This window comes from Dinoponera quadriceps, unplaced genomic scaffold (assembly GCF_001313825.1).
Source record: "Dinoponera quadriceps isolate SergipeBrazil2010 unplaced genomic scaffold, ASM131382v1 scaffold1070, whole genome shotgun sequence".
Classification (NCBI taxonomy): domain Eukaryota; kingdom Metazoa; phylum Arthropoda; class Insecta; order Hymenoptera; family Formicidae; genus Dinoponera; species Dinoponera quadriceps.
In genome coordinates this window covers 2,834,205-2,856,594 of record NW_014555341.1, presented here as the reverse complement: position 1 = coordinate 2,856,594, position 22,390 = coordinate 2,834,205, and the positions used below count along the sequence as shown (strand labels likewise).

The window sequence follows — 22,390 nt, the reverse complement described above, 5'->3', positions numbered from 1 at the left end:
AATGCGTCGAGATGCATCGTCATTGTTCGAAGGTATTCAAGAAGCGCGATCCCGCCATAAATCCCATGAATATGGGATCCCGAGGCCCCCAGAGGACAACCTACGTGCGCGCGGCACATATCCCGAGCACACACGAGCAATGTGCGCCGCGAACAATGCCGCATCTTTCACCTCTTTCTCGCGCGGATGATGAGGCGTGCATCGGCCTCTCGTCGACAGAATGACGGGGATTTAACCCCTCGTTGGTCACGGCTGCCGCTCCGACGGGCGGGAGCGCGGGCGAATAGCGCGAATACGAATGTTCGATTTTATTTTATCTCGCGGTATTTCATCATCGAGCTCAATGAAAAATGCGCGCCGGCTTGAATTGCGTCTTGTTGCGCGTGGCGACGACAATATATTTCGCTCTTGCGCGCGGTTAAACGCTATTGTTATATAAATATCTCGGCGGGCGGCTTCGCGAAACGTTAATTTTTTAACGATAATCCCATTATAGTGCACCTGACGCACATGTGTGTGCGCACCCATACGCTTTGTTTTCCCGGAGATTCCTTCATTCTTCGTCCCACTTGATTTCATTAAAAACACACACATATGAAGATGCACATACATGCATGCGAAATCGTGCGGTCCAAATTCGTTCGATTCGCCGCGCGATCCCATATAATTATCGATCGTAAATAGACGGTGGATAAATTTTCGATGTTCACGATGAGACACTCGATGAGCCAATTTAGCGGAACAGTGTCTCTCCCCCTCTCTCTCTCCCTATTTGTCGACGTCTATTTTTCGTTTGGTTTCGTTTCGTCCGCAGTCTCCCGACAGTTTCCTACGAACTATTTTTGCGCTAAGTAAAATTTCCGGTTCCCCCGTGTGCACGGCGCCCTGCGGTACCGCCCTTGTTACGTAACTAGCGAAACTGTCTCGAAAGATTCGTACCTTTCCCAAGTATCCAGCAGTTTTCCTCCCCGAGGAGGCGGAAGATCAAACCTTTATCCGCTCCCCGTGTACGGCTCGATTATTATTTCAGGTTACCTTTCGCAAAGTGTACTTGCGCGCGCTTTATACTCGGAGGTAAAACCGGCTTGGAGGAGCTCGTGGAACGAGGTTGCCTCCCGTAGGAGGCGGCCCGCATTCCCTCGGGAGATGCCTCGTCCGTCTGCTTACCTGAAAACATCGGGCTTCCTTCGCTTCTTTAATGTTCCGTGTACCCACGCCGCTCATTAAACCATTGGGACATCGTTATTTTCTCCCTCGCTCTCTCTCTACCTTTTTTTCTCCTTCGTTTTTCAACCCGATGAACACTAATGCTCGCGACGATCGGTATATCGTTAAATGTTTTTTTTTTTTAAGCCAGCCTTTGCGAACATTTTGAAAGCTGAACTCTTCGAAAAGTCAATCTCTTTTTTTCTCAAAGTCTTTGCTTTTCGATAACCCGGAAAGTCCGTATTGTCTAATAAAATCCCTCGCACAAATTGCACGCATGTTGTTTCAGTGGGACGGAAGCGTACAGCCACTTTAAACTAAACACGCAATGAGAATACGGGGTCAAAGTATCTAGCGAGATATTAGCGCCGAAGTTACGTTTCACTTTCAAGTCTTCGAAGTTTGTCGTTCAACTCGGCGGAACGTAATTGGCGCGACATATAACAGTCGTACTTTCGTGTATTCTTTTCGTTCATCTGTGGCAGTCGAAGTTGGATGTATCGCATCGTTGCGACAACATTTAAAGAACAATATTCGTTTACTTCCCTCGCATCGGAAGATGGTGTTACAGCGCGCAACGAAAAAGCGAGATCCTAGTTCGCAAACTGCGAATTCTCCGTTATTCGTTGCGTCAAATACAGCATTCACTGTCATCGCGTCATCGCGCACACTTCGACATTTTCCGGACACGTGAATAATTCAACGAATGATTTTGGCACACCACGCGGTACAATTACGCGTTTACTATCATAATTTATTTAAGGCGAGGCTATAATTAATTCGCGGTATGCACCTCATCGCAGGAAGAATTTCTAGCGCTTGTGAGACGCTAATTATGCGATTATCCCGTCGATCCCGCCTACAAGAATTGCATAAACGAGTCAATTAGATTTTTACCGAAATGTCAATTTGATCGCGAATAATATTCCCACATGCACGAATAAAATAAAAAATAAGATGAAGATACAATTGGTGAATGAAAAAATAAAAAGAAATAATAATGAAAGAATTATGAATAAAGAAATATGTATTCATTAATCCTATTATTTGCTCATATCAATTATATATATTTTATGTTTATGTTTATCGTGCACATATTTTATCTAAAATTAAGAATAAAGAGGGAAAACACGAATAATAGGTATTGAATAAAAGTAATGGAATATTAAATATATTATATCACGAAAGTCTCCATTGATTTTCTCCCAGTTCAGCAGAATTTGCAGGATTAATTTGCAGAACCAAAATTCTGACTAGTGGAAACTCCTATATTTCGCCGTGATACATTGGATATATATTTTAATAGCAAAGGTCTGTGCGGAAACCCATTTATTGTATTATAAATTCGAACTACTTTCGTCGGCGGGAAGTATTACGTAATGACATGGTAATAGAATTTATTACATTACCATGTATAATATCTACAGCTCGTATTATTTTGCCAGAAATGAATGATGGCGAGCGTTACTTCGGAAGAGCGTATCGTGCGCGCGTTGGCCGATATAAGTCTGTAATGGAACTTTGGTTACGATATATCGACATAATAAGCGCGGCGGGATCACCTTTGCCACCTGCGCCACCCTATCACCATTTCGGGAGGAATTGGCTCGCGCGGCAATTCTTCTCGTCGCATTAGAAGATGACGCAGAACCCGACGATCTCTTAAGCCGAGGCTTTCAGGAAATAGCGTTTCTTGATGTTCTTTTCGATAAATTGGAAATGAATAACTGTCTCCGCTGAAAGACCGCTTCTCGTATTCCCCCCCTCCCTCTTTCTTTCTCACTCACTTGTTCTCATTCGCGAGTGCACAATTCCATAAGCGGAGATAAAAACAAAATTACGCGTCGCACCTATGATTGCGTGCGCACCAACCGGCGAATGATATACACCGCGGTTCCAAAGGGATAAACGAGAGCTTCGAACATGACACCTTGACACAAGCGCGAGATCGCTAATGAGTTCGCTACGAGCCTCCGGTAACACGACGGAGACAAGTGTTCGAACATAGTGGCGCATTCGTGTATTATCATCCGGGGAATATCGGCTTCCTTTCGCCGTAAGGGTGCATGCAGGGAGGAGAGAACGGGGAAAGAAAGACGAGGGAAGAACGCGAGGATTGCGGGTTAACGCCTTATTGCATCCGCCAGCTGAGAAGGAAGAGTAGAGACGATATAGAAGCGACCTTCGCTATCTTCGAAGGGCCGCTCGAGTCACCCCCACCGGGACTCGATTATTCAGCCGGTCTAGTTACGCGCTCGCGACCTTTTTCTGCTTTCTCTCTCTCTCTCTCTTGTTATTGTGCGCGAACGCAGCCAATTAGCAGCCGTTGTAATGCTCTTAACTTCTTAAAGCCGTGCTTCTCTTTTTTTCTACGAAACAGAAAGACGAAACTTTTAACACCTATTGCACCAACACCGATTCTCCCACGATTTCTGTTCCTTTACTTTATATACGGGAGAACGATGAAACGGACGATTCCGAAAGTATATCCCACAATAAATATGGAACCGATCTCGACACAAACTTGTACAACTCGCGGATTATTCCTATCCGACATTAAAATGAACGCAAAAGAATGATTTTTTTCTTGCTGAAACGCGCAATAAGTAACTTAGATTTTTTTCAAATTTGGATCATGTACTTTGACTTAACGTGCGTGCGCTCGTATCGCTCTTATCTCGTGAACGTCTTTCTCAGACGCTGACGAATCGCCGTTGTCTCGGCGAGAAGTATCGCGAGCTAAATTACACGATGCGTAAAACTTTGGCGATGCCCGTGGAAATTGTCGGGCGGATAAGCGAAAAGTTGCCGAGCCGCTCTTGTGACAGATTGAAATCTCTGACATTAAGAAAATGGGGGATCTCGAATCCCGATGGGGAAAGCCTCCTCGGGCCCGATGGTGGGTGACGGGGACGACGGTCGGCAGGGAAGGTTGTAACATCACTCGGAATATCCTTCTCTCGCGGATTGTCTCGCAGGACTTCGCGGTAATTGCTGTGACAGATTTGAGTAGTTTCGATGGAAATTCGCAACGTGGTGGAAGGAGGGGAAAGGAAAATATTTACTCATAATCCGATCCACATAAGCATGTATTCTTCACAAGTCGTTCGATTTTACTTATCATTGCGCTCTCGGGCAGCTTATTCTAAGAAGTATACACTCGATGTATTTCCGATAAGATACGCGCGATCGAGACGAAATAAAATAATAAAGCGCAAAACGTGAAAACTGCAGCAAAAGGAAAACCGCGTTTCCCGTCTATAAATCCCCGACATGCACGACATGGTATAAAATAATCAACGCGAAATAATCGCATCGAGCGGTCTTGATCTTGACTCCCCGCTGGGAAGCTGGAAAGTCCTGTAGTCCGTCGGTACAGCTGCGACGCGAAGGCTTCGAGGAGGTAAAGAGAGGGCGCTTGGGGGGAGGGTGCGGGAGGGTACGAGGGAGGACCGGGAGAGGGTATATTATGGGGAATGCCAGGGGAATCCCGAGGGACTCTAAGAGCAGCCCTGTGCGCAAGCGTCGAGCTGATTAGTTCCCTCCGCACTCCTCTCGTCCCTCCGCCGTCCTCCCTCTTTCGCGTTCCCGAGTGCTGGCAGCGTCAGAGGAGAGCACGGAGTCCCGCGGGACCTGGCCCCGCTGCCTCTTCGCGCCCACCTACCCTCTCCTCATTGCTGAGTCTCTCCCTCTGCACCCCCTTTCTCTCTCTTGCTTCCCCTTCTTATCTCGTCCGGCATCTCTGTCTCGTTCTCTCTTCCTCTCTCCCTATATTGTATCTTCCAGTCTCTTCGCTTCTCCTTTTTACGTTGTTGCGTCTTATATTCCCAATACCAGCACCCACTAATAAAACTCTCTCACTCCCACCGCCAGTATCTGTCTTCGTCTCGCTCCATATCTTCATCTATGTCCCGCTCCTTCCTCCCCAAGCTCGCTTCATCCCCTATCTGGCACGTTCCTCCCCCTTCCCTTTCTCCTCCTGCTACTCCACGTCTCGTCCTCCTCGTTCTCATCCTCCTGTTCGTCGGGCTTTCCACGTTTTACGTCTCGCGCGTCTTATATTCCCGATACAGCGTCCGCTAATAAAGCTGTGTTTCGCAAGCCCCTGCGGGCAGCCTCGAACATTTTGGGAAATCGCGTTTCCATGGCGGCCACGCGATCGCAATTGCACGTTTCGCCGGGTCGATGATGAGTAATTCATGAGTGACGAGTCGACGAACGACCGTCCGGCCATTTCCCTCGCCTTTCTTCGAGCCTTGCATTTCGTCCTATTCGTATCGATTAACGCATCGATCGGACGAGAGAGCCGGCTCGATATGTCGCATCCGTTACCGCAGCCAGGTTTGATCGATCCTTTTATCCTGGCTAAACATTTACGACGCGGTATCGACGCGGATCCTCGTGACAGGCCGGGAGTCACGAGTCTCAGCTGACTCCTGATCAGAAGCAAGGAGAACTGCTGTAGCTACAATGGCTGCTTTCTCGACGCGACTGTACTTGGCGATATAAGGGTGTCCCAGGTGACGAGCTGCCTCGGGCCGTGGCGCAGCTCCTACGTATCCCACGGGACCGACTTCAGGTCCCTCTATCTCTCTTGCTCTCGTCCCCTCTCCGTCCCGTTCGTTCCTCCGCTCTCGTCCTTCTCTCGTGCGAACCCACACGATGGATCCTCTCCGACGCGTGTAGCTGTATTCCACCTACTACTACACACCGCGCGCTCGGATGCACCTCGCATACGCGCGCATCGATGCTCGCGTTTCGTACGCAGCTCGTAACGTAGCTGCTCGCCGAACACACAATCAGTCTTCTTTTCCCGACTGCGTTCTGCGACGGTGCGTTCGCGCGGAACCGAAACTTGTCGGGTCGAGCGTTATTTTCACGGCGCGATGTCGGCGAGCGTGCGCCACGACAAACACGGAAAATATGACACGGTCTCATTATAAACTCGCTCGCTCGCCCGTTGCCTCCCGCTCGTAACGTATAATACGATTGCACCGTCGTGTGGTGAACCTCTGCAGATGCTGCCTCCTGTGAGCGCGAGAGTTTCGCTTGGCCTGCGTTTATCAGAGGCATATATGTTTATCAGTCATCGTGTAGCCCGCGGAGTTCGTCGATTAAGTGAAAAATGTCAAAATTATCGAGCAACATTTCGGAAAATAGGATGGATGTCCCAATTAGTGACAATCTCACCATGATAATATATTAATAAATTAGTAATACACATGTTAAGCTAAGTACATAGGATTTATTTTATTATTCGAGTAAAAAAGTAATGGAAATATCGTTTAGTGATATGTATCTTTCATTTGGTTCCAATTTATAACACATGTATGCTTATATTATTGACAGAACGTACGGACATCACTGACAGGCAAAAATAATTATTCGAATGTCACAAATTGATACAGAATCACAAACGTCCCTATTACTGACTTAACATGACAGCTAATAATTCACATTTGCATTATTTGCTAAATTATAGATGACTAAGTTTCTATATTGATATTATTCTTTAACTTTATAATGAATAAAATTTACAACTCACATATTTTCTTTAGGAATAGACACGTTTATTGTCTTCGCATTTTACATCATATTTCTTTAAGTAGTCAGTAATGGAGACAAATAAATATTTTAATATCGTTTAATGATATATGTTTTAGTTACAAAAAATACGTGTCTAGTTACTTTTTTTGCTTGCAAAACATGTTTCCTCGACTTTGAAAGAACGATTTCAATCATTTGAGGTTAAAGAATAACTATGAAAGATGCCAAATAGACGTCTCATATTAACGACCAACTTCTAAAATGTCAGCGAGTAACTGTATGAACTGTCATTAGTAGCACGCTTATAATTATGATATCTTAGCATTCCCTATAGTTTTTAATTTTACTTCAAACTTGTTATAACAGATAATATATAAAATTTAAGGTAGAAATATATATATTTTAGGATATATATAGAGCTGTATTATTTAACGTATTAAGGAAAACAGATGCTGTTGTCACAAATTAGGACACTGTCACTAATTGGGATATTTTTATATCGTCTGCGCATTGAAACTGTTTAAAATGGACGGACCTCTTAAGAGCCGTGTTTTCGAGCGTTTGTTTCCGAACGTAATCCGTTTTTTCTTATCTTTCTTCGCAAGCGGTCTTTAAACAAAAAAGCAGCAAGTTTACTCCGATACGCACTAGAATCTTTTTCGCGTTTGTTCTGCTGATAAATCGCTTCCGTTGCGCAAAGCGGCTTTCCAGGAAGCGTTTTCCAAGCGAGACGGTATTACGTAGTGACACTTCGGTCGCGCTTTAAATTGTACAATCTGCAACGCCGCATCTAAGCGTACGGAATGGCGAGCTCTTCTTTCGAGAGATTAGCACGACATTCCGGAGATTAGTTCAGCGAGTGCAATCGCGGCTTCGCTCTGGTCGTGGATAACCGACAAAGGATGGCAGAATACCACCTGTTATTTCTCTCGTGCAAACGAACAAGGAGAGAGAGAGAGAGAAACAGCTTCGAGCAACTTTCGAGTCGCCTGTGTAGCTAGGTAGGTGCTACGACGAGGAAACGGATAGATGAACTACGACTAATAACTCGTGACACTCGTTCGCCGTCGAGACGCTCCTCAGCCTTTCCCCGGTAAAACTTGGTAATTCGAAGAGATAAAGGTATCAGTATCCCGAGGCCATACTAACGAACCTCCTCTTAGAATCCGCGCATGTCGCCTCACGGCACCCTCTTTCTGACCGACTTTCGCATAATAACATCCTTAATGCCTTTTATCACTTATTGTACGATTTGTTTTGCGATTTCAAATCTGAATGCCGGAAACATTCTCTCTGATTTTTCAAGTCAAAATTTTAACTAAAAGTAAAATAAAGTGTCTTTAAGTAAAATCAGATTTTCAGGATCTACAATCTAATCGGAGACAAATAAGAGACTATGCTCGATTTTTATCGCATAAGATATAGATTGTATTTACATAACAAAAGCATTTTGTACACAAGCATATGAGTGAGAGGAAACGCAGGCCTAACGTAAGAAGAAAAAGAAGAAAAACATTTTATACTTGTGTTAAAGTGAATGATCTTTGTGAATTTTTTACTCGATTTTTAACATATCATACATTTGTTAATTTAACATATTGTATTTATGCTAACATAACATATGTTAAAACCACCATGTTTAACATGGTGCGTCGATACTGTAAGTGTTCATTGTAAGTGTTAAAATAACACATTTTATACTTCAGTGTTGATTAGCACGTTATTGCTATTTTATGATTTTAGTTAATTTTGTAACATAACATTGTGTTACTTTTCAACATATTCATCTTGTGTTAAATTAACACAAAAATTTGAATGGACCGTTTTAATCAATTAACGATCAAACGTTTTGGTTCGAACCTTCAGTAACTTTACCATACAACAGTTCGATATTGGCGTAATCGGAATTTTCGGAGAGGACTTAACAATATCTATAAAATATCATCAAACGAAATCGACCACGGTGTTAAATTCACGACACACCGTAGCGAACTTTCTCTCGGCCGTGGTATGCATCAGGATGCATTGCGCACGGAAAGAGACTCCGTTCTCTCGGTCGATGACGTTCCGGGATACAGCCGTGAGCTCGTATCGAAATATGACGGAAGCAGTCCCGGGGTATCTGGGGACTCGAAGGCCAGCGACGCAACCCAACTTAACTTTTGCGCGAACATACGGTATCGGGTACCACGCTAACTTTATGCTAATTTTCCCTCCTTAGGCTCTACCGGCACTTCGCACAATGAAAACCTGCGTTGCGGAAAACTCGTCTATTCTGTTATTCGGACTTTTCGCTACTTGCGGAGTCGGAGTTTAAAGGATTGCGGGATCCTTGTGAACGCAAGGAGGTACAACTTTCAAACTGTAATATGTTATAAAAATTAAATTCGTCATTTTCGTAAAAAAAAATAGATGATAAACCAGTTTTACCATCAGTGCGAATTCATCGACATATCACACCTCGCGACAACTTCGTCGAAGATTAAACGACACGAGTGGTCTGTGTCTTTAATTACCTCCTCAATTTACTGTAATACAATGTGGGAAAATTCCAAAATCGATATTTCGTTTAGGGAATTGCGTTATCTTAAGTTAAAATTTTTGCCGGCCGGCTTGACTATACGCGTAGCCCGGAAGATAACATTTTTATAGGTTGAAATTTCGCCGCAGCTACCCCGCGGAGTTCATACGTCAGCTCACGGGATGGACCGTAAAGGGGTGCACACACCTGCGTGTCGTAAACGCAGCGTTATGAGGCCGTAAGCTCTCGCGGAACCAGTTAACCGGGGAATTAGCGCGCCGGCGAACTCGAAATTACGGCGCGTACGCGGCTTTTGACATCGGCCGAAAGGGTGGGCCGCGACAAACGCGGCTACGTTGTTGAGGGGCCGCGTATAAATTTCGCCGGATGGCACGCTTCATTTAAGTGCGCCGGACAGCGGTCAGCGTTAAAGCCGCTTCAGCTTCCGGCTTAATTCGAAATACGAAGAGGAAGCGCTTCCGGAATCTCACATAGCGTGGCGATCGAGAAATTGAAACGAACGATCGTACTGCCGGTAAAATCAAGATGAATAAAATCAAAGCTGAAGACGAAACACGAAGAGAGCGGGCCCTACATATCGCGTACAAACAATCGTTTGCGTTCGTATTTACGGAACCACGTTACTCGCAATTTCGGTAACAAGGAAGGTTACGCATCTCGGTCGCGTATAAATGACGTAGACGAGTGAGAGACGCGCCCCAGCAGGGATATTGGGCCAAATTAATTCCTACAATGCCACGTCGCACTGTGCGTACGTATCCGTAATGTAATATATATATATATATATATATATATATTTATATGTATACACACACGTATATATATACACACTTGAGGATACTAGTCTTGCAACGGCGAAGTACAAGGAACAGCCATCTTTCTCAGAAAGAAATTAAAGTTTTCCCCGAGGTATAGTGTTCCTTCCCATTCCCCTCCGTCCTCTTCTCCCTCATCTGTCTTTCTCTCTTTCTCCCTCCCCCTCCCTCTCTCTTTCTTTTTTTTCCTCTGGCCGGTATCTTACGACGAGTCGGTGTTAGGGCCGGGTAGGTCGAAGGATACTGCCGTAGGACGTCCTGGGATGTCGTAGGGTGGCCGTAGGGTGGCACTGGCTAGCCTATTGCTATTGTTTGTGACGCTCCCCAGGGAGGGGCCTGCCCTTAACAGTGGCATGTGCCGATGACACTGTACCGGGTGTCCACGATACCGCTTGCCACTCGATGTGGCCGATCATTAGGCGAGCCGGACGGAAATCCGCCGCGAATTTGTCCTATAGCCGATTGTAACGAACGATCGTTGCGCCGGTTGTCGCGCGAAAACTTGCTGTTGACCGCGGTTACCGGTCTACCCGCAAAGGCTTCGATTCTGCGTGACCCCTGAAATTCTTCTTCGTTTATTTTCACTACTTTAATAAACGCGGGGAGGCTTGCGCCTATTTTTAGACGCAGCATTTGGAAACTTATCGCGTGTATATTCGGGCGGTAGTCACGAATTATGAAAGCTCATTCCAGGCGCGGTCATTATCCCACACCAATGGGCGAAATTAGCTTACAAATACCAGCGCCAGCGGTGTCTATTATTTCCGGGCGAATTAGCCAGTTCAAAAGTCGGCAGCGTCGCGACTGCAATTCCATTTCCCTGACGAAGAGACCGCGTTTTATTTCGTCGGCGGTTTCGGCGGTGGCGTCGATGATATCGGCCGAGACGGCCAATTAAAAACGTATCAGCCGACCGGGCGCTTCGAATTTGAGCGCCGGTCGAATTGAAGCGTTCCGAGAGCGCTGGGTTTCGCTCTCGTCGTCTCACACAGTTCGATAGATCTTGATGGCACAAAAATCCGGATATCTGACAATGTGATTCTCGAGTTAGAAAGATCTTTGCTAAACAAGACTAAAAGTTATATCTCTTTTTAAATTATTTATTAAAAATTGCGGTTCTTTGTTTATATATATTTTTAAAAATTTGTAATATATAAATGGCCAATATGAGCCAACGCAGGTTAACAAATTGCGAAATAGTGTTCATTTATTATATAACGTTCATTTATTATATAAACGTTTGTGTTGCGCTTCAATTGCGAAGAGGATCGACGACCAAAACGTTCTTATTGAAACATTATTATATAATAAATGAGCACTATTTCGCAATTTGTTAACTTGCGTTGGCTCTCATTGGGCTTTTTTATATTACTTGTTTGTTTATCGATCAGTCTCTCACAATTAATTATTAATATTTCAAATATCTTGATGTTCTTCATTTTATGATAATGTAGCGCAACTATTATCGTGTGGAGAAGGGAAAAGCGTGAAACTTCGCAATATTGTGAGGTGTTAAACGTATCAAGGAGGAACTGAAAATAATCAGCGCGAGCTGTATTAAACTTTCATAGGTGCATTGTACTTATGTGTGCAAGAAAGATCGTCGTTAAGGATTTCGATAAGGTAGATAATAGCGAACGATAATAAGGCGTATGCTTGACGCGATGATAAAATTAAGCGTATCCCGTTAATAAGCCAAATATAAATTATAGGGTCAGCTTACCATAATAATTTGTATTGTCACGTGACGCTTTTGCTCTCCCAATCTAGGGATCGGCGGCGCTTAATTGGGCTGTCATTACGCCGCCTTGTGGGACGCGGGACTCGATTTAAATTACGTAAAACGATAGCGCGACGTTAATGATAAAGCGACAACGTATGTAATCCCGAAATTATTTTCCCCGTCGTGCCTTCGTTTCCAGCAATTCAGGCTCCGTGCTCAACGTCAAGCTGACGAAATGAAAAGTAACTCACAACGAACCGTGTTTCGTCCCGCGTTTCGTTCCCTGACAGTGGAATATCGCGCGAACGAAGTGTTACTCCGATAATAGCCAAGTATCGATACACGTCGATATTGAGCGTCTTTGTCATTGATACCAACCATACGGAATATTCGATATTATCCGAGTATCGTAAGCATCGCGTCTCTGCCCCACACGTTGGTCGGGATCGAATTCCAGCATCGAATGAGAACCGCGACCGTGAGAGCCACTGGCGCGATCCCGCGGGACCACTGGGAGCAGTGGGAAGCCTCTGTACCCGTGCTGGGGCTATACCGGGCTACGCCGTGGAGAGGGAGCTCCCCAAGGAGGTAATTACCCTCCCTGCCGCCGCCCGACCACCCACAAGCCATCGCAACTTCAACTCCTGCCGGAGTTACATGCTAATACAAAACCAAAACCGGTTCCCAACAGCTTCGCTCCGGCCGTCGAATTCCCAAAATTCATATACATACGCATATATATGTATGTATGTATATATATACATATGTAAGTACATATATACAGGTGTATACATACACTGACGACAGCGCGGCGCGTGAAAAATGATGCTGGATGTTGCGATGCAATCGATTCCAGTATTTACGCGTAATATCTGACCGCTGGTGCGTTTAGCCTATGTCGCATCGTGAGGATCCGTGTAGAAATTGGGGTCGTATTTTTTCGTTTTTATCCGGCGGAACCGATTGAAATATTTTTCTTGCGGAGAGCATCGCGCGAAAAGCAAAAAAAAGAGAGGGAAAAAATCCCCCCACAAAAAAAAATCCGTTATCCGTATCAAAGGACCGTGGTGGCGGGCGATGTCGGTCGTATTGCGTCGTATTATGCGCATACGCTTCCGCACAAAACAAGAATTTATCCGCGCAGGAGAAATGCAAATATGAATAACGTATGCTTTAGAAATAAACGCGGTGGGATTAGTTTTTTGTATGTAAGAACGGGGAATAAAATAATAAATACTACCATGAACATTAGCGCGCAGCATCGTCGCGAGTTATGCTGTTTTCGCGTTTTACCGTCTCTCTTTTCTCAACTAAGAGAGAGAGAGAGAGAGAAAGATAGATAGATAGATAGAGAGAGAGAACAAGAATGATTATTTTTCGCGAAAGAACGTCTGCATTTCTTTTTTCCCCCAATTTCCCGTATTCCGTTTCGCATCGCGCGAACGAACGGGGAGACTCACGCGGAGTTTGTTTTTTCCACGGCGGCACTTTTATATGTATATTCCGGCTGAAATTTTTATTTTATATTTCGCGTTGCTGCGTCGCGCGATGCCACTGCGGCACAAATTCGTTTTTTAATTGGTAAATTTATTTGTTGCGTCGTACGCGCGCATGCCGAAACGCCGCGAAAGCGCCACGCAATAATACAAGGATATTACGATTTTACGTTTGCAACGCGCGTAACACTCGATAACATTCTCGCCGCGCGGAATATCGGGTGTAATAGTTCGATTTAGGATATCGGATGACGCGATATGGAAACGATTTCGCGAACGAGGGAGAGAGCCTCGCGATTTCCCGGGGTTCGCGCGCGAATTAAATATTCGGCGCGCAATCTAGGACGCCGCCAAAAATTCACGCGATCGCGTCTCGAAGTGAAGCAGCCTTCCCTCTTCCCCCCCTCTCTCTCTCTCTTTCTCTCCTTCTGTCCTTTTTTTCCTTTCTGTTTTTGGGCCGCTCGGTGCGTTTCGGTAACAACGACAAACTGATTACCAACGCGGCGTCCCAAGCGCGGCCTTGGAACTCCCAAAAGTCATACCCGTAAAAAAGGACTATTGTGCACCGCGGACTTCCGGGTTATTTATACGAGTTATCTCGTCCCCGAAGCGCCGCGAACCGCGCGCCGTTGCGCCGCAGTTGCAGCTGCAATGTTCGCGCTGTGACTTACGAGCGATGATAATTCCAGCAGCTTGAGTGCCCGGCTTTTCGTTTCGCGGTCTTAACGTTTTATTCCGCTGCGGTCCTTCGGTATCTTATCAATGAGTTATTCGCGCGACACGGAAATAACACGAGGGAGCGAGAAAGAAATGAACCAAGGATCGCGATCCGCGAGTAGACGATTCGAGCGACTCGCGGAGGACTTAATTGTTGACGGTGTTGCGCTCGCGTGAGACGCACCTGGCTGAGAAAAAAGTGTGCGGACATGTTCCCCCTGTTGTTAATATTTCTCTTCGCGTAACTTCAATGTCAACTCTTCATTTGAATTATCGTAGCCAATTCTACATTCAGGAGATGGATAAAATAATGTCAACGCCTATACACTCGGAGAAAGAAATTGAAATTTTGCGAAATAAATGTTTCTTGTGACATTTTTGCGATATTTAGAAAATGGTTAGAAAAAATTTAACTGTAATAACGGAATGTATATTTTTGTGAAATATATTCAAGTTTTCTTATTAATTGGTTTATTTGCTAGGAATAAAATTTTATTTCGCCGTATTTAAGTAAATGTTTATTTATGTGAAATAAACTTTATGTTTAAGAAATAGATTTTTAAGTCTTCTTTCTCAGTATAGGGGCCATCATTTGATTCCATTATTTAAAATTTTATATCTCTTAATAGAATATTTCTATCAGTATGAGATAAAGCTTATATTAAAGCCTGACATTCCTCTTTCTAACTTGCACTAATATACAATTTTTGCAACCGCTACACTTAATTAATTAATAAAAACCGAACTAAGAACACACGACAGTCCCGATATATATGATCCATCGTTCAGGTGCAAAAAGCATATACATCCGTACCCTTGTACATAAATTAACTTTTTGGTATTACTGAATAATTAAACAGGGTATTAAATTTCAAACCTAATAAGCCGATTATTTCGAATACTAAATGAGATATCGAAGTCCGATTTTTTAGATTGTATTATTTGGGGAGAGAAATTTTAGTAAAGAAATATTTGACTTTGAGTAGAGACGTCAAAGTGAGGCGATCAAATTCACTTTTTTAAATAGAACTCTAATTTTTTAAATACTTACATTTATAGTCTTTTTCACGACAAATTCAATGACTATGCACCCAATGAGATCAGAAGAAATGACGAAAATAAGGACTCAGAAAGGAAAAAATATACTTTAACGAAGCAAAAAAAAATAAACTTATTAATAAATCTTCAAATAAGAAAGAAAATTTTAGAGAAAGAAAGCATTTTTACATAGAAACAAAGTCAAACAAATTCTTTTTCTCTTTGCAAGAAAATTCCATTAATTTAAATGTTATGTTTAAAATTCAACACCCTGTATATAGTTAACATGATTGCAACTCATTAAATAGATGATAAAATATAGTTTAGAAAATGCAAGACCAAACAATTGTAAAATACGTATATATTCAAACAACAATTATGTACGTGTTTATACATATCCAGTACCATATTTTTCGCGTCTTATGTTAAGATCTATTAATAAATCTAACAAGTCTAAACTTTATCTTGTACTTCTAGAAGTAACCTATTAACAACTTATAAGAAATATAGAAAGTGAAATCAAATGGTAGGCCCTATAGGTATTTGCATTATTTTTTCCATCCCTTGTACGTCCGCAAGGATAAAGGGTCTGAGGAAATTCTAGGATAACTTGCGAAACATTACGCGCCGGATTAAAAGTTAATCGGGCTACCTCTACGAACAAGAGTTCACCTCAATCTCCTGTGAGCGATTGCTCGTCCCACCCGATGTGTTACGGCAGCTAATAAAAATAATCCCACGATACACGCGGGATATGCGGGGGGAGGGGAGACCGCGAGTGTTTTATCATCGGCGTGCAAATAAAACCGCGCGATAAACAGCACGCCGCGTCCGTCGGAGACGCGCGACGAGACGAACGTAATTTTTCCTTTTTTTTCGCCCTATCAACGCGAGAACGTAAAGTTCGATTATCGACGCGAGCAGACGCGTTGGTTGTTTCCCGCAAGTTGTGCTTAAAGTCGCGCGTATCCCGGTGGGAAATTTGAATTTTGGCCGGACTTCCTTCGCGTGTGCGTACATGTGCGCACACTATGTACGTGTGTATGTATGCCGGTCCAAGGCGGTTCGGTCTCCTATGCGCAGGAATGGGCTGTGGGAGCCAATATCACCGGGGTATGGCTCCCGCGGGATCAGCGCCGCTCTTTTCCACCCTTTCCCGTATTATTCGCGTCCGCGCAAGCGGCATCATCTGCGGCGGCATAGGCCGCCGCGCGTATCTCCGAGCTCGTTCCGCTCGATCGCCCGAAATCCCATGAAATTTCAATGCGGAATCCCTATTAAGGGCCCGCCTGCGAGCAGGTTACGGATCTCGCCACCCTCGACGGCCGGACGGCGAGGGACGAATGATACGACGAAAATGATTTAGCCCCGTGTCTTTATCAAATCCGAGTCTTGAACCTTAAACGTGCGAGCTCCTGCCGACCGCGAGATTTAGATCTCCTTTTCGACGGCGGTGCGAGAACGCCCTGCACTCTTTCAAAACGAGATCCGCGAAATTTCTATTGTTACTCCGGGCTCGTCTTTGCGAGTGATTCGAGATAATTTAGGTTAATTCGCCGTAGATAAGCAACAACCCCACATGGAGTACGTTTCGGAAAAAATGAAGATGAAAATCTGATACATGGTTTAAAACATATAAATAACACTGATATTCTTCACGATCCCTTAAAAAGTATAGTTTATTTTCTTCTCTTTAAGGATATCTAAGGATATTCACTAACAAAATTAATCCTTAAAAAATTGATAAAAAAGACGAAAGTACGCTAAGAAAAAAACATTTAAAAATTTATTTATGGAATATAAAGTTTATTTTACAGAAATAAAGTTTATTTCTGTGAAATAAGGTTTATTTCTGTAAAATAAACTTTATATCCGACAAATAAATGTTTAAGTACCTTTCTCTCAGTTTAATAAAAGACGGCACAATTAGTAGAAAATAAAAACTGTTTTTTTTAGTTAACTTCAAGCATACAAAAGACTTGGTTTTTTGTTTTATGTAAAAAGACATATTTTATATAGACATTTTATATAGACTATCAGCAACAAAATCTCAAAAATCATAATTTTGTGGGTAGGATCCTCCTTGCATAATCATGGTCAATTAAATGCATTGCTCACATTTGAATACATAACCATCTGCGATAGTCTGCTAATCGTATACTTATTTTTTCCGTTTCAGATTACTTGCAAGATGCCAGGCCAACTTCTGTCCAAGGTCCCGATTTGGAAAATCAGAACAGTCTCGACAGCGGTGAGTCATTTCTCTTCATTTTAAGTTCGATAAATCCCAAATCAACTGCGCAATATATACTGCTCTCTTGTACAGATTAGTCAAATTCTCTTGTAACTTGACGGGAGGGTGGAAAAGATGCCTCTTACCGCGTTCGGACTTTTAACTTCAATTATCCTTTCGTCCCGCGATAATTGAGCGCGTCTGGAATCGCCGAGATTACATAAAGGCGGTTCTTACTAATCTGAAGAGTCTAATAGGCACCCTATTGGGCGATAAAAAGGGAGCCCTTCGCGTTTAAAATTGCTCGTTTCGACCGGCAAGAAATTCGGGGGTAAGATCCTTGAATGGCGGTAGGTAGGTTTGAGACAAGGAAGAATTTAAAGAGACTTTACGAGAAACTTTGAGTTACGATGTTCGGACGAGACTTCGAACAGTACGGAGGTTTCCGCTTTGACAACGAAGAGATCGGGCAAAGTAGAATTGACCTAAGAGAGGAGCCATCTTCTTATGCTCAAATAGCCCGAGATTTCTCTCCTATTATATCAATCAATAAGACCGGGTATTATTTATTATTATTTTAATAACAACGGACCGAACAAACGACTCTTTCGCTGGCTGATCAATTATTGAACAGCGTCGATGCATTTAGGTCGACATGTTTTCCGCCGGTTCTGCCCTGATTGCGAATATTTCCAACAAAATGATAAATTTCGCCTGAGAACGATAAATAACTATCTCGTCTTTTCAAATATTCAAAAAAGAAAGTAGAGATAATAGAAAGTCGATGGAATATCGTTCACTCGAGTCGCTGAGATCGTCGTTTGGTGTGTAATTTTTTCACGTAGTACATATTGTCGAATGCGAAACGCGGCTAATGTGCCAATGCGAAGCTCCGAGTATTAGAGAAATCATGTTACGCCGCAGCCGAGCTGCGAACAGATAGTGCTTTCGGTTGCCTTCTCGGTGCGCGAGTCACAGATACAATGGTCTCATGCATTCGACATATGCTTACCGTAACTCGATTACCTTGTAGCAGTCGAAGCTTTGGTAAGGGACGGAGGGATTGAACCGACTTAAGTTGACTAATCTCTCTTTGGCTCGGCCGTGCCGGATGGAATAGTCACAGCAGATAAATCAGTGCTGAGCAGATGCTACGATCAGTCGTACGCATCGCGACTTCCTCGCTGAATCGATCGATCGTAAATAATGATCATTATTGAGCGATCGCGATGTTATTAACGTGAGATTAAGGCAAATCATTACGTGAACGAGACTCGCGAGAGTAATTTTTAACTTTCTTCTTTCCTCAGGTTTCAATTTGCGAGTCCTCCGGTAATAATCGCTCATTTCCGCGAATCGATCGCACTTTCTGGCTTTCGCGATCGTCGCGCCGAGTTCTAACGTTTACCGTTTCTCGTTTCGACGCTAATCGGAAGGGTGCCGTTCGCCGAGCTGGTAGAAGACCGTTCGATCTGTCGTCGAGGAGATCTCGCGGAAAAGCCCCGGTGTCGATGTCGTTAGCCCGCCGGAAATTCGCGAGGCTCTCCTTTCGTCTAGCTCGGCCCGTGGTTCAGCTCCCCGATGACTCCGCAATAATTGGGGGATTACCGCTTTCATGATGGCTAACGAGTTTCCGCGAATTTGACATACGCTTATACGCGGTGATTCGATTAGCGCGGGCTAACAGAGAGATCGGGCTTAGTCTGGGACAGGCGAAGTTGACCGGCTCTGGTCGACTCGGGGCGGCGAAAAGGGGTGGTCGACAGAGAGGGTGGGCCAGCTTGGCCGACGGCTAGCCAGCTAGCTAGCGCACTCCTGGGAAGACGTAAATGTGTCCCTTTAGTGCTAGCTTCCGTCCTGCGATACGTCCGCCAAAGGGCTCGGCCGTCTATCTCTCTCCTCCTTCTGTATGGCTTCCAAGCGTGTGTCTCACCAACGCATCTGACGTACACTTCGCCGCAGGATTCGAGCGATCGCCCGCTTCTTCATTTTCTGATCGAAGCATCATTACCGGGAAACTTTGTCCGATAAAGCTTGTCGGATATAAATGTATTGGTGAATCTTATAAAAGGGATCTTGAGTTCACTGTTGTCGAGATCTTTCCGATGACAAAGCGACGCTGCTCAGGCAATCACAAATTCGGCTCGTAATTGCGAAACGAAATGAATAATTTGCAATCTTTTTATCGATCGAACAAATCCTGAGAACTTACATTATGCAATTGTTAGTGTGTTTCTTGAATTGAATGATCACGACGACCGGATTCCTCTCGTTGTAAAAAGTCAGATAGTACCAGAAGCTCCCTTCGGCAGGCTCTTGTCGTATAACTGTAAATAACGCACCGCTTGGCGAGAGGCAACTGCGAATTAGACGCGCACGGAGCGCAAATTGCCACAGCCGCGTTACCTTTTTCCCCTTCGCCAGCGCTTCATCCTGCAACGGGGTTTAGATCGCGATAAGTTCGCGTGTGCGACGCACAAAGGGAATGTGTAGCAACTGTGCTGCAGTATGAAAGGACTAGATTTAATGGCGGTTACCAGACGCCATTCGTATGTGTGGCAGTAGTTTGTACTTAGAGATGCGCAAGCCGAGCTTGTCGGACGAGCAAACACTTAATTAACCCTTCAAGTTAGCTCTCTAGTCTCTCTCCTTCTTCTCTCTCTCTCTCTTTCCCCCCTCTCTTGTCTCTCTCTGTCTCTCTTTGTCTTCTCCGCCGTCTTCTACTACATTTGAAATGAAAATAGTACTTTGCCCGCAACGCGGCAGAGCCCGCCAAGATTCATTGGGACTAACTGTTGATGGTACGGTTAACTGGGATATGCTTTGAAGAATGCAATGGCAGCATAAGAAAATAATTCGCTGGCTCTTGCAACTAATTTCTGAAGAGTCACAAGAGACTTTAGACAATCCAGCAATTACGTGAATGTCTGTTGAACTATCGAAAGAAACTCTCGGATTTAAATGTGCCAACGTGAAAGTTTAAATTCGCGTTTCTCGCTTCAGTTTAATTGTTGCAGCATGAATTGTTAAAAAAGGAGACGTTCCAATTCCTCTCGAAGATTCGCCGATACGTAGTCGCAGGATTATGCATGAACGTCTTTACTTCGGCGTAGCATCGCGAAGGGTCGAAAGCTCGAAAGGGGAAGCAAGGACGACGGAGCCGACCTTCCAAAACCAAAGCTCCGGGATCACCGCGAATTAAAAGCAAGCCGTTTCAACCCCTTCGCACGCGTATTTTCCAAGGCCGTGCTTATCACGACCGGGACGATCAAGGAAAAGAGAGAGAGAGAGAGAAGGCAGTCACCTACGGCAGCGGAGGGCGTCGCAGGCAAGTTCGGGCTTTCGTCCCGGCGGGCATTCTCGGATTCGCGGAGATCCCAATCTCTTAGGCGGGTCGCATCTCTTTTCGGTTCCAGTCAGTCAGTCACCCGCCGCTCACCCCTGCCGCTCACATCCACCCCCGCCATGACCCCCGTGTACTCTATACCCGGGAGACCCATTGCAACTTTAAGCGCCTCGCATTACGGGCGTTCGACTCGTTCCTCTCGATTCGGGCTTCGCCCGAGGCTGCTCCCTTCTTTTCCGCTCTTAATTTAGCCATCTACCACTAACCTCCACCGGCCGGGTCGCCTCTCCGCTGCCCTCCGTCTTTCCCCCCTCCCCCCTCCTGGAGAAGCCGAATTCATTTCAGATGTTTATCTCCGGCGAGAGAATCAGCTGAAAAACGGATTAAGCTCGAGCGATCGGCCGAATTTCCTACGACTATCTTCGGCTTTCGTACGTTTTATCTACGATATTGGATTATATTCTAGTGACAAATATTTCTGAGAATCTCGCGAAGTTTTCGCGTCGACGAATAATTATGGGTGATGGTCAGCTGCGAGTTTTCTTTCCCGCTTGTGACAGTATGATATTTCGATGATACAGATACAGTCGTGGACAAAAAGGTTGTTATTTCCTAAGCATAGATATCAAAAATGTCAAATTAGGCGCATCATTTTTGAATATTTGTGCATCATGACTGCTGCTTTGGAATATCCTTGCCGGTTCACAAAGGTTACTTCCTTACAAAAGACACAAATCAACAAAAGTCTAGTTATACCATCATTTATTCTTATTTCATATTTGGTAAAAAAGGGACGATAGGTGGTACAACTATACTTATGTCGACTTGAGTCTTTTGTTGGAAAGTAACCAGAATAATCAGCAGTCATGATGCACGAATAATGAGAAATGATACTCCAAATTCGAAATTTCCGATATCACTATGGCCTAGGGAACGGGACAACCTTTCTGTCTACGACTGTACGAGCAGAGGAAATAACGATGAGCAATTATTAATTTGCGTGAAAAACGATAGTCATTGACGGATGTTTTATTTGCACGAAAGCCAGGCGCAGACGTGAGTGTGTGTTATTTCTATGAGTCTCTCTTACGATACCAATCAATGCTTACTCACATCAGACCGGGTATTATTTTAATAATAACGGACCGAACAAACAATTGCGACTCTTTGCTCGTTTCGCTAGCTGATAAATTATTGAAAGTTCGAAATGAGATAAATAATTAATTATTCACAAGTAAATGAATTACACAACGAATCGATTAACGAGACTGCATACTTTAAATTGTAATGAGGCAGCCGTAATTAATTTGTAATTAGTCAATGGAGCCCTTTCAATCATGCAAGCGATTTCGGACGAGCGATCGAATCTCCGCGATGCGCGAATAGACATAACGTTTCTCGCGAAATGCGCCTCTCACATTGATCAGATTTTGCGCCGGTTGAACGTCTCCTCGCCGATTTACTAACCGGGCTCGTAGTAACAACCTCAGTTGACACGCTGAAAATTTAACCTGCGTCCGTCTTTGGACCCCGAGGTAGCTCGTCATCTATTATTCGGCAGGAGCACAGCCTATCTTCAGCCTGGCATCCTTAAGAAGCCGGAATAAGCGGTGAGTAAATCACGAGAGGTGCCATTTCACCATTCACATTGTAATTACAAGATTCTGACAACTAACGTTGTTATCCAAGGAATTTGATTATAGGTGTAATGGACGGATTTCATGATC

The 22,390-nt window shown here is 44.2% G+C and overlaps 1 protein-coding gene across 1 annotated transcript in view; it reads left to right on the top strand.

The window, feature by feature from the left end:
- LOC106743952 (zinc finger protein 423 homolog) overlaps positions 1 to 22,390 on the top strand; it is a 91,059-nt gene that overhangs the window by 10,905 nt on the left and 57,764 nt on the right. Inside the window, 1 exon segment of the mRNA XM_014618310.1 lies at positions 17,264 to 17,335. Coding sequence (XP_014473796.1) covers positions 17,264 to 17,335 — 72 coding nt within the window.